Below are 18,965 nucleotides of genomic sequence, written 5' to 3' on the forward strand. Positions count from 1 at the left end.
TTTTCTGACCAGTTTTCTCAGGATTCTTTTCTTTTTTTAAAGAGGAACTTACTAGAGATAATCTTGATATTGCCCTGGAATATATTAAAAATTATTTTTAAGGACATATATAAGACAAACCTAAAAATCTTAATTTTTCTCCAATCTGCCACTTCTGCTTCCCTCTGTAGCACCACCTTCCCTTCAAAAATTCCTATTTCTTCATTTCTTCTTCCAATTTACTCTGTATTCATAGGCTACTAAAGTACGAAAAGCCTGAGAGGTGAAAAGGAATCTTGATCGAAAAGCAGCTTGGCTCTTTGGAGTGAGCTGCAGTGCACAATAAGGCAGTGATGCCCAGGGCAACAGTGCTAAAGACAGTCCAAATTCACTGTTATCAATGAAAAACGAATATGACTTTTACTTGGAAATAGGACGTGAAGATGCCACAAAATAAAGTGGGCAACTTAAACAGCTCCATCTCACACCTGCTACACTATATATACTGCAACAGTTTTGTCAGCAGTATCCACAAATAACATGCACACTGAAGAGAAGCAATTAGCGTAGTGGTTTGTACCCTTGAGACATCCTATCAGAAACTCACTGTCTATTTCTTGCTCAAACTACTGAAGTAAATCCTGAATTAAGCATTGCATTGAGATGTTTCACACAGGTAAATGAGATTCATAAATGATATTTTAACAGAATGAAACAAATATGAAACAAAGAAAGATGAATATTACTTTAGTGTACATAAACAAAAAATAGGTAAGTTGCATTTATATAATCTTACCCAAATAGCAAAAGAATTACTCTAAAAGCTAAGGAATCTGTAACTTTTCATGATAGAAATTCTTTTATTCATATGGGAAAACTTAATTTTTATATATAATATCCCATTATATGTACTACTATTTTTCAATCAGCTTTGTGTATTTAAAATATTGCTATGTGTAAATAACACAGACCTTCTCCTGGAAAAATCTCTCTGTTTCTGTTTGCAATGACAATTGTAAAATAAAGGCTGTTTCAAACATTTGATACACAAACCACTAAACCAGATAAAATATTGCTGGATAAAAATTAATAAATACTGCAACAGCTTGCACTTTTTAATGCTCAGAAATTATTATGCAATCCTTCAAGAGTATCTTCCCCCTTACCAATAGTCAAATATTGTTTCTTCACGACTCACCATATACACAACATACATATACAGCTCTATATATAGAACAGTCCTCAGGTAAGAGTCACATGAAAAATGTAAGGTTTTAAAGTATTTTCCAAACATTTAGATTGGGAAGCAAAGAATGATAATAAATATATTCCTAGACTGTCTTATAATTTCTAAAGGTTGTACACCTGTGTTAAAAATTACTTTGCATTTGATTCTTAAAGCAAATCCCATAGTCTAAGCAGCATGCCTTCACTTAGAGTGCTGCCACAAGCAGCTGTGACGGTTAACAAAAATTTCACTTCTAGAAGGCCTCTAATGTTTGCTACTGGCAAAAAGACTATATGAAAGACATGCAGTGAGGAGTCTTGCTAAAAGTGTAATTCTCTGAGTCACAGAGAAAAGTGCTTCAGAAACTAAAGCAGCGTGACAACTTCAAAATGAGAGTTTCCCATGTCAGTATCTTCACCTAAACTTCCCATTCCTTCTTACTGAATGAAATTCAAGAAAATTAATTATCTTAGATCTTGACAACATAATAAGAAATAACCAAATGCCCAGCATCCCCCAGAGAGACAAAACCCCCTCCTGTTCAGGTGCAAGAGAAAGTTTCACATACCGTTGACACATTCAAAGACATCACAGCACTTGCCAGGCGTCCCATCTCCACGCGAGACTATCTGGGGCACGGAGCCTGCCTCACACATGGGGAAACCACAGAGACCACTGAGACACTCGCATCTGAAACCAAAGAACAGCAAGGAAAACCCTGTAAATAAAGGAAGCCACATACAAGGTGAAAGAATAAGCAGGAGAAAAACAGAAAGTCAGAGCACAAGTTACAGCTTTGGCATGTTCATGTCTTAGAATCATCTTTTATTAACTCAACAACCAAGATATCTTATCAATCTGAAGGGTTTTTTTTAACCATCCAAACTCTGTTGGCTGTTAAACAATCATAAAGGTGGTAGTGTGAAACACCAATGGTCCTCTTCTGCTCTGTGTAAAAATTTGAAAACTGCAATAACTGTGTTCTCCAGACTTGCAAAATAAGGCTTCTCCTCCAATTTTGTCTTGAATAACCAAAACTGGTGAAACACTAATAACAGAAATTGCATTCACTCATCAGAAGGGTGTTCTCTCATTAGGAAACCACATTATATCCAGTGTAATCTTGGGAAAAATTAAGAGAAAAGAAGACCAGAATCATTAAATCTTAGCTGAATGAAAATAATTGGAAGTTCTCTTTTGGTGTTGATGGTGCTACAGTTTGCAGAGGGTGGAACCAATTACATGGGACGCCAAATAATGTGGGAAGCTAGGTATATTAAATACTGTGGTGAGTTTTAGATCATTCTAAAAGGACTACTTTCTCCATGTAAGTAGTATTTATTTGCTTATTTAAGAAAACAGCCTAACAAACTGGGAAATATAAAATGTGGAGAAACAATAGTCATGTTTGCTTCTAGATTCTTTGCTTTATGATTAACCTAGCAGTTTAAAAGTCAAACACTTAGGACTTATGATAAGTTTACATTTAACAGAGTTCTTGCCCTGAACAATGGGCACATTTTAGGGATAAGCAGCAATGATTCCTGCTTATGTAATTCTGCTTAAGAAATATAAGATCCGTAATTATGAGTTAAAGAAATAAGAACTCTACTTGTTAATAACCATTTCAAATATTTTAAGTATCCCAAGACAATCCATTAAACAACAAGAAGCAGCATCAACTTTACTGCATTTGCTTATTCTTTATGCTCAAAAAACAAGAAGTTTGGTTCTTCTCTGCCATGCATGACTCTTTAATTGCCCAACAGCCACTTCATCTCAGAGCAGTATCCAATGAATGAGGAAGAACCACCTCTCAACAGAAAGGCTTTTAATATTGCTCCCTTTAACCCCATCAGTGTTAGATAAAATTGTTATATTCTCCAGTGTAAGGTATTACTCAAAATGAAGTTTACAAGAAATACAAGTAAAGTCAAGGAATCTCACAGAACCTGTATTAAACTATTTGAAAAGTCTTCTTAAATTACTGCATGACAGAAGCATGTTACTGTAAAGAGATAAAGCCCACATCACAAATAATGTTAAATACATCAAGATAACTTTATGTCCACATATATGCTAAAGTGTAGCATCAGCTTTAAAGTAGGCATTTGAAGGTTTGGGGGGTTTGTTTCTTTGTTGGTTCGGTTGGGTGTTTTTTTGTTTGGTTGTTTTTTTAATAATACTATGCTTCCCATAACACTAAAGGATAATGGATGAAACAAAAAAGTAAGAGTACAAAAATCAAAGTTTTATTTATCACACCTTTGCTTGTGACATTTTCTTCTCAACTTATTTGTAAATACAAAGACAGAGGGAATTATTTTCTTTACCGTACGTTGTTTGCCGTCAGAGATGTAGAAGGAAGAAAAGGCATTCTGGCTTCTACTACATGTGATCAAAAAATCCAAAGGGTTTGTGACAGCAATTTCCCTTTAAGATGACTCTGTAAATAATTTTACAGGATTACTAATATCTCTCACTTTTGCTGTCCCAATAGTACAGGAAGATGGGGGGGGGGGGGGGGAGAGAAAAAAGATGACCTCTAGTAATCAATGAAAAAGAAAAATTAGCACAGTCAGGCTCATGGGATTTGTACCTTAACCCAATGTCCTTGTTTTGCATGGGTTGTGGGTACCTATGCAAAACCAGAACATTTTTGAAAGATGTCAGACCAGACTGTTTTGAAAGATGCTTTTCCTTTCTGAGAAGGATGAAACCCAGAAATAACTACCTACATTTTACTAAAGAAAAAAAAAATCTTTTAAAACATATATGACAGAAAAAAAGTGCAGACACAATCTGTAAGTGGAATTAAAAGCCTAATTAAAATTGAAGTTTCACTTCAACAACCCTATATTCAACATCCTGACTACCTCTGTGAAAATAGTTAGATCATACTTCCTGAAAATTCAGAGAAAATAGCACACATTACGAAAATAGTTGTGGACCTTGATTTTCCAAGTTTCATGAGCTGAAATTACCACTCTTTGCCTTCACAATAAGCTTTCTCAGAAGTACGTTCTTTCTTTTTGTCTCATATTTCTTGTAACTCATAGAACTGCAATATTAAATTATTAGATTAATAACTTGTACTTTCCCCCTCTCATTTTTCCCAGTCAACCGCTTAAAAAAAAAAAAAAAACAAAAACAAACAAAATCCAAAATACAAAACTAAACCACAAGAAGCCATGAATCACCACTTTAAATAACTTAAGATAGGACAATCTTCCATAAAAAGGGATGAAAGAGATACTTAAAAGACTGGTGGGAGCCAACACTTTTTCTCCAGAAAAGACTCCCTCCTATTCAGAGTAATGAAAGTTTCACATACTCACAGTGCAAGCAAACAAAACCTCAACACTCCAAAATTTTATAAATTGACCTCCCATTTGGTTAAAACATAACCCATGCATAGGAGAATGTCAAAGTAGAAAATTATCTCAGATGGACTTTTAAATAGTCTTCATTCTTTTCAGCCAGCTCTGCTAGGAAAACCTTTGACCATTGTCCAGGCTATTAGCATGGAAAACATTGTTTTGGAGACAGAAGTCTGTCAGAAAGAAACCCAAGGAACTCTGGTAGCTGAGCATGGCTGTCACGCTGCCAAAACAACATCTGGAATAAGTGATCCCATTCGCAGCAAGAGAGCAAGATGAGCTTTATAAAACTAGATTTTTCTGAAGTACCTTTTGGAGGAGAGGGATGGATGGAGCAGCCCAGGTCTGTGCTCTGCCACAGGCAGCTATCCACCTGTGCATATCTTACCCTTGGTAATGGAACATTAGGTTTGAGGAAGTTCAGCAGGTCAGTTTGAGTTAAGCCTGTTGACAGTGGCCATGTCCCTCTCAGGCTAATTTCTCTAAAATTCATCTGTTCAGACTGCTGATCAGTAAGGCACCAGGCAGGTCCTGAGCTGCTGCCCCCATAACTGCAGCTTGCCTAAGGAAAGCAGTCACAGCAGAAGCTGCTACAAGGAAACTTGCCCCAAGAGAAGACAGCCCTGTAAGGCACCTTCTTCCTGCACATGGCCTGCAGTGACACCACTGCAATTTCAAATGGCATTGTGGCATCCAAAAGTTCTAGTATTAAAAGGAGGGCAGTGCTTGAGGTCCCAGGAAGCTGGCACCCAGTATCTGCCCCTGACACACCTTATTAGCAAAGGCTGCAAGGAAACAAGCCTCTTGATATGTTATTACCATAACAGCACTCAAGTCAAGCCAAGAACATGTCCTTTTAACAAGGAAGAACAGTCCTGTACCAGGGTATAACATAACCTTACAAGAAGGCCCAGAAAGACATAAGAAGACTCAAACAGCAATGTAAGAGCCCTTATGGCACCTGAAAGGGTGGTGGCATGGCCTGGAAGGAACCAGGAATCCCAAGGAAGAAGTTTGCTGCATTAAAATTTTGCAAATATAAAATCAACCTGACTGATAAAAGGAATTATTTCCAGTTCTTCAAGCTAAAAAAAACAAACAAAACAAACAAAAAACCCCAACCCAACACCAAAAAAATCATCATCCCAAGAAAAACCCACCCAACAATAGTAATCCTAGAAATTGCAACAACAGAGCAAGGCAAACTTCAGTATACAAAGAAGTAGAAATGAGATGATGTACATCAACCAATGCTTGATAGATTGAGGAAGGTGACTCCTTCAGTAATATAAATTGCCTGATTTTTAAAATCAGTTTTTAAAGTTCTTCAGAAAATAAGTAAGTTTAGTTTAGTTTATGTTTGAGGTGTGTTGGTGGTGGGGTTGTTTTGGTTTGATTTTTGTTGTTTGGGGTTTTTTTGATATAATTGCTTAGCTTTTTTATGTCCCCAAAAGTGCAAAAAGGAAAAGGAAGAAGATTAAAAAAAATCAAATTGAATACTTGCAAATGACAACTTTTACTTCAAATCCAATTATCTTGGTTAATTTACTTCTGTTATTAAACAGATTTAAAGAGAGAAGTGCTTGCTTAGCCTCAGAAAAGCTGTTTTGATGGTAGGATCAAAAGAGTTCTCCAGGCACAAGGCATAATGGCTATGAAAATAAGAACAGGCACCCTGGAAAAAAAGATTTAGTATCAGTGAATGGGAGGGTTGAGGCAGGGGTGTGTTGACAAGAGGGATATTTATTTTGAGGATCAAAACAAAATTAAAGTCTAAAGCATTGAGACTAGAGAAAAGCATTCCTGAAACATACATCACATTCCTGTGGAGATTTTATCACAGTTTTTTCTTTTTTTTTACCCCTTGCAGCAATCTAGTACAATTTGCATTAACATTATTAACACTTACGTTAGTAGATAAAACTTCCACAGATGTGTTAATAATAGAAGCTCTTAAGGATACTGTGAAATCAGGAATTTTCAGAAGAGCATTATCAAACCTTGACAGCGGCAAAGGAAAGACCCCAGCTACCATCAAGCACATTATATAAGCGATGATGATACAGCAAAATTAAATATAGACACAACAATCTCATTAAATGATTAAAGAATTATTTCCATGTTATTCACACCTGAATCCACAATGTGAGTTAAGCAGACAGGACAAAGCCACTGCCTGCACTGCAGGCAAAGCCAAAGCCATTGGGACACCACCATACAGGAATTTCAACTAGAATTTTCCTATATCTTCAGTCAGACAGACTGGAGAGATTTTGCTCACAAATTCAGTATCACTATTTCATGCATTTTTGGTTTTAAAGATAGTATTCAGAAAATTAGTAATGAAAATATTATTTTTTAATGGAAATCTTTCAGTATTTTATTTCAAAGAGCAATAACAAACCTCTAAAGAGAGGTGACAGAAAAACTGTGGAAGCATCATATAACACTATGAGACTGTTTGCTAATGCTAAGAAGTTTTACATCACTGCTATATAAACAGACTTATATGGAAGTTCTTCCTATTTTGATTTTTCAGGGGGTTTACGTACTGAGAAATCAAAGTTAGTGCGCTCTCAAGTAAGAATTCCTTTTTAAAAATGAGATATTGTTAGAGACACCCAACATAATAGTGAATTTTTTCACGAGTATAGTAAGCTCTATACACAGGGGGCTTTTAAATATTACAAAAGTCAACTGTCTAGCTTTTAATTAAAGATACCACAAAAGGGAACCTTTTTTTGTGCATCTTTTGCATATTATTAACATTAGGAAGTAACAAACAGATGCTGAGCAAAGGAAGTTGTCATAAAAATCAGTATTCACATCAAGTACATTCCAAAGCTGATTAGGATCTAAAGAGTACATCTGACTAAAAAACTTCATTTCATCCTTTGACTAATATAAATCAACTCCTCTGTTTCCCTGAGGGCCAAGACAGAAGAAGATAGACACAAAAGAATGATGCAATAGGCATACAAGCAGTGACCAAACACACTGACTTTTCAAGTGCACTGATTTTTTCAAGAACACAAATATATGTATTGAATTCATAAGTATAGGAAAAAAAATGTAACATAACATAGTTCAACCCCGCATTTTTCTCACATTTTGCCATACCACCAGGTGCTTTTTTATGTTGACGGTCTCTATGGTTTTTACCACTATGTACCTCAGCTGCTCATTTTTTAGGTTTATCAGCTTCACCCTTCATACTATAACAAACATTTCAAATCTAAAAATAAGGTACTAGTTAAGATGTTATACAAACGTCAGTTTTCTGACATTATGAAAAGCTATTTATTTTCTTATTCAACTACTGTTTAATGAGGAATTATAAATATCTGATCATCTTACAAATAAAACACATTTCCTGAGGACTTCTGGTCAAAAATCACTTACAGATGATAGCTTTATAAGTAATTCATAAACTTCCATATTCCTGTAGCTCCAAACCTTCTTATTTCTGAATGATATATCTCCCTACAACTAAGCCATCAGAGATGGCTTTGCCTTAAGCAAACAAAAAAACACCTGAACAACAACAAAAAAGGAAAAAAAAAAAAAACAAACAGAATGCTCCCCAAAATTCATTACCTTTTAATTTATTTGACTGTTTAATTTCATGACCACATTCTCCTCTTTGCAAGAAAAAACCAAAATAATAAATAATTATTTAATGTTTAGTTTTTCCATGCCATTCATGCTATTAAATACCTTTCTCAAATCCCTGAAGGCAATTCTGTACAAGTTTAGGGAAGGTAAAAAAAATGGTTTGGGTTGGAAAGAGCTTTAAAGGTTGTCTAGTCCACTTCCACCCTGGCAATGATCAGGGACATCTTCAACTACATCACGTTGCTCAGAGTCCCATTCAACCTGATCTTGAATAAAAATGAAGACCAAAATTTGCTCAAAAATCTAAGTGGTTTTGAGACCAAACAACTCTCCTCAATTAATGAGATCCTTTCTGTGTAGTAGAAACCATGCATGCAAGAACTGTAACGCTTTTGTAGAAACCAGACTAAAATTCACCAATGGCATTTCAAAGAACAGCAGTGAGAAACCACTTTTCATTTTAAAATGGTCCGCAACCTTCAGTTCCACTTTTTAATTATTCAATAATTTGAGAAGGAAGAAAGAAGCAGAATTTGTGGCTGCTGAATTTTGACACGACATTTCGCTATTTCTAATTTCCTATTATTTCTATTTTCTAAAGGAAACACAACTTCATACTCTTCATATAACCTCTGTAATGTTGATATCGTCTGCTCCAAGTACCATTGGAAACTGCTGCGGAATTCTCATATCTACTTCACTTTTAAAATGCAAGCATCCAAATTATAATTCTATTGCATTATTATGTACATGGGTCTCCCTAGACATCTGTGTACTTGCAAGTCTGATGACAACAGTCAAACATTATTGATCTCTGTGATACAAACAGAAATTTGCCTGTTCAAGTCAGAAATTATTCTCAACTACATCACTTATTCAATTTCCAAACAAGCTAATAGCTGATTAAGTAGAATTAATGACAGAAAACACAGTGGGAAGTCTCAGGAGAAAGAGGAAAAACAATACTCAGTGTGATCAAGGTACACACTAATTGTTAGACCGACAAGTGAAAATAAAAATTGTAACAGACAGACTTATCTACCAGCTTAGTATAAGCTGAAAGAGTTCAAACACCAGCTTGCTTATACAGAATGGAAACAAACCAAATTTTATAAACACTACAACCTCATTCTAATTTCAAACATAAAACACCACCAAAAAGTAGATGCAATTAGGAGTCACTTCAATTTATCAGGCTTAAAATTTCTTTCCAAGTTTCACAGTGGAGGAGTAAATATACTATTAACTCAGCAGATTAGAGCACTACAGATATTCTTCCATAAAAAGGAAACTACTTGCATAGCTGTCACTGATGCTTCCTCCCCCAGTGCAAATGGGGTTTTTTTTGTTTTGCTCTTGGGAAATGTGCTTCTTCCTTTAGGTGGCATTGTCTTTCAGGTTTTCCAATTCAATATTTCCTAGAAGCTGGTGGAAGACCACAGATGTGTATTTTTAACAGAAAATACAGGCACAAAACGCTGACCTTATAAAAGATGCAAGCAGGGACCTCTGTATTTACAATGTCTTACAGCTTCTTCTGCAAAAGATTTACAGGCTATTTCTTCTGCAAACGTTCTCATGTTTCCTCTCCTTGTCTGAGGTCTCTGACACTCAGGAGTCAGCCATCGGGCTCCAGAAATGCCTTGTGTTTCACGAGTTTCTGTTCAAGTTTTATACTGAGACAGCTTTAAAGAAACAACAAACCAACCAATATATCATCTTTTCCTCATTTGTGTACTTCAGGAAAATATGGTTGCTGGCCAAAACAGCCCACATGGTGAGGCTCAATGCCAAGGCAGCAATAACTACCATCACACTGAGAACACATGGGAATTCCTGAGGCAGCTGTAGCAGGGAAGAAAGGGAATGCTTGAACTCTTGAGTTCAGCAATTCATTATCACTCCTGGAAGACATCAGGAGAAGACAGACTTGAAACATGGGTCACCTAGAAAGGTTACACACCATCCCTATTATCCTCGCATTTTGTGGATATTCAGTACAGTGCAGTCTGTCAGCAGGACTGAATATCTCAGTAGAGCTGAATGAAGCAAAATGGTTTTCCTGGGAAAAATATTCACCATTTCCTAACTTCTGAGGATTTTAAAGACTAGAATGAAAATGCCTAAACACCTCTTTCCAGATATTATGAAACTCCCAAAAGATTGCAGTGTTCTATTCATCAACCATTAAACAAAAGCCTACTGCAAGCCTGAATGAAACATGGCATGGATTCAGCTATCATCAGTGTAGAGCTTTCCTTAAATATAAACCTGCCTCATCGATAAGGAGCAGACTCTCCAATTCAACACCAAGTGTTACACTGCCACAGTACTAATGCACTTCAGATGGCAAAGTGGTCTGCTAAAGTGCAGGAGCAAGTTGGCCAGGATTAGAAACCAGAGTTTCTAAGAAGCTGATGACAGAACTGAAGGCATAAAAAAGCTTCTGCAGAGTCCTTAAAACAGACCTTTGATCCGGCTATCCAGGAGCCAATCCCTGAATAGAAGTCCCAGGAAGACACAGGTCTTCGATCCATGATTGGTCTTACCAGTTTCAGCTGAACCTTCCTTTAGCAAAAACTGGGATCCACAACCACTTTCTCTTGGACACCAATTCTTGAGGATCAGATGGGTGGAGGAGAAGGATCTAAAATTCTAGATCAAATACAAGGGAGGCCTCTGTATCAGCAAAAGTTGCTTAAGAGAAGTTACTGGTACAGGGGAAAATAAAGAAAAAGTTACACATGCTGGAAAATCATGACTGTCCTCTAAAGAAAGTTGAAGGGATCCAAGTGGTGAATGCCGTAAAGAACACTAGAACATCATCATGAAATGAAAGTCTTCCAAAGCCAAGAAGACCTAAGAAAATCTAGACAAATGTGAGACTCACAAGGAATGGCATAGAGAAGATCTGAAACAACCAAAAAGCTAAGAAGAATGAACAGAACGGGTGCACAATACCCTTCTTACTAAATGGGATAGCTGCAAAATTAATCAGGGACTCAGAGGCCACCTCTAGAGATGCTGTCAGAATAAAAATATTATCCAATTACCTGTGTATGGGTACTCTCAAACACAATGCAAATATATTTGATAATAGCTTAAAAGGGAACTTAAAACAGTAAACTTCTCAGTTATGATTCAGGTGACTGCCACAGGATGAGAAGAAAAGAACTTTGCTGATTTTTGTCTTGCTGGCACTAGATTGCCTAGACACTGGTGTAACATGAAATACACAACACTGGCTGGGAGGTCTAATGCTATAACAGGTTGTGGACACAATACATAATAGAATAACAACATGCCCAAGTGCCATAAAAGCAGATAAAGTACAGTAAAAGCAATTTCTTACTGGACAAAGTCATCTAGGACAATAAAAAAACATGGAATCATAGAACAGCTGTCATGTGTAGGGACATCTTCCACTAGACCAGGCTGGTCAAAACCCCATCCAAGATGGCCTTGAACACTTCCAGGGATGGGGCATCTACTTGTTCTCTGGGAAACTTGCTCCAGTGTTTTATCACCCTGATGGTGAAAAATTTCTTCCTAATATCTAATTTGAATCTACCCTCTTTCAGTTTAAAACCTTAATCCCTTGTCCTATCACTATACTAATTCTACATAAATTTGAATGCTCTCTAACGAGATGTGAATTTTGCATAATCATCTGCCACAGGACCCTTGTTTCAATTCACTTACATGAAAAGACTGCATGTCTTTTAACATATATAGAGGTTTATTGAAAAATACAAATGAAACTGCCAATGGTGAATTTCTCAAGTGGCATCTCTATTGCACCTAAGACAACACAAGTTTTTATTAGAAACAAAACATTAAAAGTAATAAAATAGGTAATTTCTTCCTTTGGAGTCAAAACAATTCAGCAACGGTATATACAAATTTTAGAGCTAGATTGCTACTTAGCCCTAACACCTTTAGAACTGATAAATAATGCATACTCATGTTAGATAAAAAAGAGCATTCTCTTAAGAAGATTCTTAAAGTGAAGCACATTTTTGTAGACTTACTCTCCTTCCTACTATGTCATAAATTGAAAGGTAGTTAAATATGATAGAAAATTCTAGTCTAGTTCTGTTCCAAGTTATATTCCATTTCTATCCAGATATACTTTAAATTGAACCTTATCTAAAAACTATTTCCTACTACATCAAGGTATTACTCATTTTCATGAGTTGTATAAAAATGAAAATATTTAAAAATTTGGGGTGGGGGGGAAGAACTAGGCTGTTTTCTAAGTCTTTAATGAACATATTAATTGTGCATTAATCCCTCTGACCCTCCAATAGGGTGGAGTAGATGGTGAAAATGTGAAACAAGATTTGATCATCCAGAGACTTAACACTTGAGTTTCCTGATCAAGCACATTTCACTTCTTTACCATACTGCAGGCCAAACAGTGGCAATTGCCCTTCACAGCAGCCCCTGACTGAAACATTTTAGCCACATACAAGGGAAAAATGACAGAGCAAAGACTATTAAACAAGGAAAAGGGAATTCTATCAATAATTCATTTAAGAATTTTTTTCAGAGGTTTTCTTCTAAACAATACAAATATAATCCTACTCCTTCATGCTACTTGAGCCAACTGAGAGGTTTGCATTTGTAATGCCACTCAGCTATCTGTAAGTGATAGTGATATGGTCCTATTTGAAACGTCTTCATTTGCTCATCCATCATGCCCAAGCCTTTTGGGCTCCAATCTTGCAAGACTGCATCTGTAAAAAACTTTTAATCACTTTTTTGGCATATGAAATTTATCTGCCTCTGCTGTGCTCAACTTACAGTTGCTTTTTCTTCTCCTCATCCCACCACATCATTCTTGAAACTGCTTTTTTTTAAAGCTAGGACTTGGGTAGAAAATAAAGTACTGGAAATTTTGATAGATAAACATATATCAATTATTTCTGACCTTTTTTGAATCTACAGTGTATTCAAGATTATGGTGTAAGCTTTTTTAAGAAGTATGTGAAGCAAATTTATTACTGGGATTTAGTGAGCATACTAATCCCGGATGCTTCTCTCCTCTCAGAAGAATACTACTCTATCCTATATTATCAGCAAGATATTCAAGCCAGCATGCATATGCTGCTGAGTTCCTCTCAGGAGCTGAAGAACAATGATGCTGATTTATTGAGACTGAGTCACTCCCAAAATCTAAGGGAGGTGTGGGAAATGTCCTTCAGTGGTAAGTAGTTTGGGGAAGGGGATACATTTCCATTTTATAAAGTAAACCCTGTGAGACAATATTAATTAAAAAGTCCTAGTTGTTTTTCATTTGTTTTTTTTTTTTTTTTTGTTTAAAGCTAGAATCCAATTTAAAAAAAAAAGGACTAGTGACGATGGAAGACAGAAATTGAAAAGGAAGGCACTCCGATGGTCAAGTTTTTAAGGCAAGCTTAGTATCTTCAGAAGATGAAATCAGATTCCAGCAACATTGGTTGCTTCTAGCTCTAATTACATCCTTTAATCCTCAATTCAATCCTCTATCAGTTTTCCCACTATTTTTCTCAGAACTGATAACAGGATAACCAGATTTAATTACTTAGGTTTTGTTCTTTTTAATATTGACACAGTGCTATCATGTCACTGTTCTCTATGGAATTTTCTTGGTTATCTGGTTTTATTAAAAGAGTGACCAAGAATATCTGAGGGCGGGGAGAGGAGTGTGTGTGTGAAATATCTCTGAGAACAGAGCACTGAATGAATCTTGAAATTACCAAATCTGTAACAGATGATAGCACAGAAGCAGAGGTATAAAACAGTAGCAAGAAACAGAGACCTAATAAAGACTAAACTGCCAAATTATTATGACAACAGTCACAAAGAAAAAAAGATAATCCAAAAATATTAGGTGCAAAGCTATTCAAACATGCTATGTTGTAAAAATCTTATGAAACATGTATAAAACTATGCGAGCAATAAAAATAAAAGTGGTTTATAATCATTGTCCTGTTTCATTTTTCACAGATGAAAAAAAGAAACAGATTTTGATAAAGATTTTTACACTTAAAAATAAAATCCCAAAGGAATCTGTAAATTTGAAGAAACTTCATTTACAACAGGAAAAACTGGGAACATCCAAAAAGAACAGATTCTGTAAAGCTGATATTGATCACATTCAACTTTCAATAGAAGACCACAATCCTACCTTAAAAAAACCAGATTAATGTTTTCTGTAAGAGCTCTAATACATTTTTTGTTCAACAACCTCCTTGGAGACGCGAGCATCTTTACCAAGACCAGAGACAGACTGTTCTAAGCTTTCCTAACATAATAGCTGTTTTCCTGTTTTCCAAACATTTAGTTTTCCTAACATAATTGCTGGAAATTTAAGATAAGTGTCTCATAACAGCCTGATGATGAAAGCTGAAGCAACTGGTATTTTGATGTTGATGCCAAATCAGTATGTTTTGTTCTTTTTGAACCACTGCATTAGAAATCAGTGTGACACTAAATGTAACCTCTAAGTGCAAGAACAAGAATTCACGGTATCAGATGTTTACTATTCCCATTTTTCCCCTGGCATTGCTCAAGGAGTTTTCATTGTTATAAATACGCATTCAAGAGTTTGCTCACAAAAGAAATGCCAATTTATTGTCAGATTTAAGGATCTCCATTTTCCTAGCATATTATGTACAAGGAACAGGCCAAGAACCAGATGTGAGGCAGAAGTCAATATGCTCCTACTGTATGTGAAATTATCAACTGCTTGTTAACCAGCTCAGTGACATGTTATCTGTCCCTAACCACGGCACTCTCCTTTAATTGCTTTCCGGTTCTGCTTGTATTACACTTTTATTTCAGTGGCAGTAAATGAAACAGATGATCATAATTTCTTCAAGAGTTCATAGCCTTAAAAACACAATTTCATGAAGTCTAAATGACTGTCGAAAGTCCATGACCTTATAGAACAATGTCTCTGCTTTTAATAAGTTATTATCAAATGTACACTAAAAAAATACAAAAATTTTGAACTTAATTCTAGCAATGAAAAAAAGATATGATATGCAGTTAGGTGATTCTAAACTGAATCTCAGAAAAGGCAATGTTGATATTTCATCATTCTTAATATTTTATTAGGAATTTTTGAAATTAAGGGAAATCATCCCGTTTTCCGACAGTAGACTCATTCATCCGTAAATCTGCACATTTTCCTGTAATTTTAACATGCAAGTCTCACAGAGACCCTTCAAATATGAATGGTGTCTCTTCAAATCTGAGGAAGCACTGAACTTGAAGTCAACTGCCTCAATTTTCATGTTCCAAGTAACTGCATTTTGTTTCCCTTTCTGTTTTCTCTTTTCATACGTGCACTTCTCTTTCCTCTGATCTTTTTTAAAGCTTACTTTTTTATTATCCCCATGTCTGTGTTCCTTTATTCCCCCTTCAAATAAAATCTTTACTTACAGCACATGAATGATGACTATGGCACTGTCTTCCTTAAGAAGACAGTAGTATATGAAAATCAAAATAACTAAATATAGTTCTAGCAGGCATATAACATGTAAAGCATCTATAAGACCATATTGCTGCGAGATCCAGTTTTTCTTCTTTCTTTCTCACCAACTCCATTAAAAAGTGTATTATTGCTTTGGCTGATTTAAGGCAATCCAAATAGCAACCCACTTAATAACAATATATAGCAACGTAGACTGAGCCATGAAATTAAAAAATAATGGACGAGTAGAAGACACCTCCAATTATTTCTACCTGCCTGCAGACATACTAGGTTATGCTAATTGTGGAGGTAATTTTGCAGCTTTATACATCAAGGAGGGTAGAGGTATTAACACAAAGCCCCCTTTAGATCCTAAGACTCCAGGAGCTAAGTACTCCTCTATCCTAGCTCTGACCTCTTGTTAAACTCTGATCCCAGGAATGTGCAACGACTGATTTCAAAGAGGTTTCAGGAATCCATAATTATCTAGTAACTCACATGCTTTAAGCCTGTCTGTACAGTTGGAACCTTTGTGCACAGGAAAAGGGAAGAACACTGCTTTCATCGCTGACTTGCCACACACGCAGACAAGGACACTTCAGACATCAATTAGCGCTCAGCAAACCGACTTTATTTTTAAACATTCTCAACAAAATAAAAAGAGTCTTTCAAGAACATGCTTGCTTTAGGTGTTCTACTTAAGGTCAGTTCCCACATGTGCACTAGAAATAGAAGATATTTCAAACTGGTAATTTTTCTGAAGTAAATGAAGATTTATTTTCGTGGTACTCTATATTTCCTGACAGAAGGAACATTGAAGTTATCACTGACAAAGAATAAAGTGGATATTCTCTTCACCCAAGGACTTGCAAACCACAAGTTATATCAGATTGCATAAAAATAGAACATAATTTTACTTTTGTGAAACAAAAATAATTTTGTTTATATATCACTTTTTAATCCAACAAGCTGAAACAAATTTGGAAGTAAAAATGTATCATTAATCTTTTTAATGTACCAATGTCACTAGGTGTTAAACTAAACTCTAAATTTATGAAATATTAATCTGTGACTGCTTCTTTGACTTTATAATCTATCTTTCTGAATACAGTCCTTAGCAGCATTTCATTCTAGTTGTCCTGAACGTGCTGAGTTACATTTGCAACAATGGCAGTACGATGACTGTATAAAATCTGCGGACTGCTGCACAGTCCCAGCTAGCCAGGTCAGCTCTGAACTAATACATCACTGCAATTCCTAGGAAGTTTACAGAAAATATGTCAAAGAATAAAGGGAGGATACTGAGAAGATGCCACACTACAGGTGCATCCAAAGGGTACCCAAAAGAGAACAACCTTGATTATACAATCTTTGCCATCTTCTACTTTCTGAATTCTTTGCAAGTTTTTTACTACTTTACACAAGGAGCTGAGAATATGACAATATTCTATGGCTGCAATGACCTTCCACTAAGTAAGCCAACTAGCTACAGCTACAAGAAAAATTTTCTTTTTGGTGTAAAATCTTTTCATTTATGTTAATTTTTGCTTGAATATGTATTTATTTGGCATATTCATGAATCAGGTTTTGGGAAATTTGTTGTAAAAACACAAACTCAAATAGTGGTGCATAATTGTGGAATAAAACTTAAAACTCTCTTATTTTTTTTTTAATCACAGTAAGTTATACCTACTTGAACAACAACAGAAGTTAAAATGCAAGCAAGACCATGAAATTTCTGTTCCCCTACTGTTCCAGAGAGTTCCACCTTTCACTTTTTAAAGTGGTCATAGAAAAAATTAGATTTCTTTTCTCCTTTAACTAGATGAGATTTTTTCTAGCATGTCTTCTGTGTTTTCTGTCTTGTCCATCACTTAACTCCTTACCATCAAACACCTTCAGAAGTTAATTTTGCAAAATTAATTGAATTAACTCAAAGTCAATCCAGAGACATGAACTCCTCAAATAATTTTAGCAGAAACCAACTTCATGCATCTGTACCATGAAGACCATTTTTCTGCTTTAAAAATACAAGATTCTATGTTTCCATCAGACTGATATAACCTACTTCATGTAGTTTTTATTCAGTATCAGCATTTATTGTCACAGAAGTATGCATTATTACCCTGAATTTACAGTACTTGAATTGTCGAGAACAAGTTAAAAGTTACTGAGCCATCGAGACACCAACCTTGTGGGCAGGGTGCAGCAGCCATCGGCCGTCAGCCTGACTTGGGTTTCATAGCTATCCAGGGGGCAAACAACTTGCTGAACAGGAGGACATTCGACTGTGCTGCAATCCACACTGAACACTACGGAGGAAGGGAAGAAGAACATTTCTTTTACTCATGCTTTAGAAGCTTTCTGCAAATTACTTCCTCACAAGCAACCACTTATTGCGTCAGCCTTTTAAGTCACAAAAATTATCCAATGAATGCGTGCCTGCTACGTAAAATTACAAAAAGCCTCCCTTTCTCTTTAAAATTCACTTTTTAAAATTACTAGGAAACAACTGAACTGATAATAGTTAATAAAAAAATTTACAGAAGTTAGACAGGCAACCTTACACAATCATTAGAACCATGAATATTAGTTAATAGAAGTATCCTGGTTATGGAAGAATATATATTCCCTACAGCTTTTAAAGCAGTAAACAATTCATTGTTTATTTTTTAACTAATAAAGTCTGTTTTAACAGCAAAATACTTGGGTTATAGGAAAAAAGAAAGATACACTACAGATATATGTGTCATGTTTAAAGTACATTTTTAAAGACTATTTTATTAGGTTGTCTTATATTTATATATGGCAAAAATGAAATTCAAGTTAACAAATCTTTCTGCATAAGTGAGATGAAGTATTCTACTTAACAAGAAAGACTGTTTTTAGAAAGCAACAAATGTCTAGATATGCAAAGGAAAAAAACCCAAACCAGGCTAAATATATATTTAATGTTCTAAGTTATACTCAGGAAAGCTGAAATACATTTTGCTCTTATTTGGTCCTAAGTCTTCCATGTAACAAACACTACCAGCTCAGGTAATATGTATCTACTATACCTTTTCATAATTATACTTAGAAAGTGCAGAATAAATGGTTCCCTCTTTAAGAAATGAGCTACTTTCTGACTGAGCAAGCAGGATGAGCAGAATGTTATCAGACTGCAAATTATGCAGTACAATATCCCTGATTACTGATTAAACTTCACTGCAATATTGACGCTATCACAGCGGCTTACAGAACTACTAAAGTACCTTGACAATCCTACCCACACTTCTTGCAAGAGCTCATAACCTTCAAA

The 18,965-nt window shown here is 35.6% G+C and overlaps 1 protein-coding gene across 2 annotated transcripts in view; it reads right to left on the reverse strand.

Annotated features, from left to right (window-relative positions):
- CRIM1 (cysteine rich transmembrane BMP regulator 1) overlaps positions 1-18,965 on the reverse strand; it is a 168,758-nt gene that overhangs the window by 62,968 nt on the left and 86,825 nt on the right. For both annotated transcript variants that reach the window (XM_053938945.1, XM_053938947.1), the window contains 2 exons: positions 17,856-17,976; positions 1,776-1,897 (listed from right to left, as the gene is read on the reverse strand). In XM_053938945.1, coding sequence (XP_053794920.1) covers positions 1,776-1,897; positions 17,856-17,976 — 243 coding nt within the window. The remainder of the gene's footprint in view (positions 1-1,775; positions 1,898-17,855; positions 17,977-18,965) is intronic.

Source organism: Vidua chalybeata, chromosome 3, assembly GCF_026979565.1.
Source record: "Vidua chalybeata isolate OUT-0048 chromosome 3, bVidCha1 merged haplotype, whole genome shotgun sequence".
Taxonomy (NCBI): domain Eukaryota; kingdom Metazoa; phylum Chordata; class Aves; order Passeriformes; family Viduidae; genus Vidua; species Vidua chalybeata.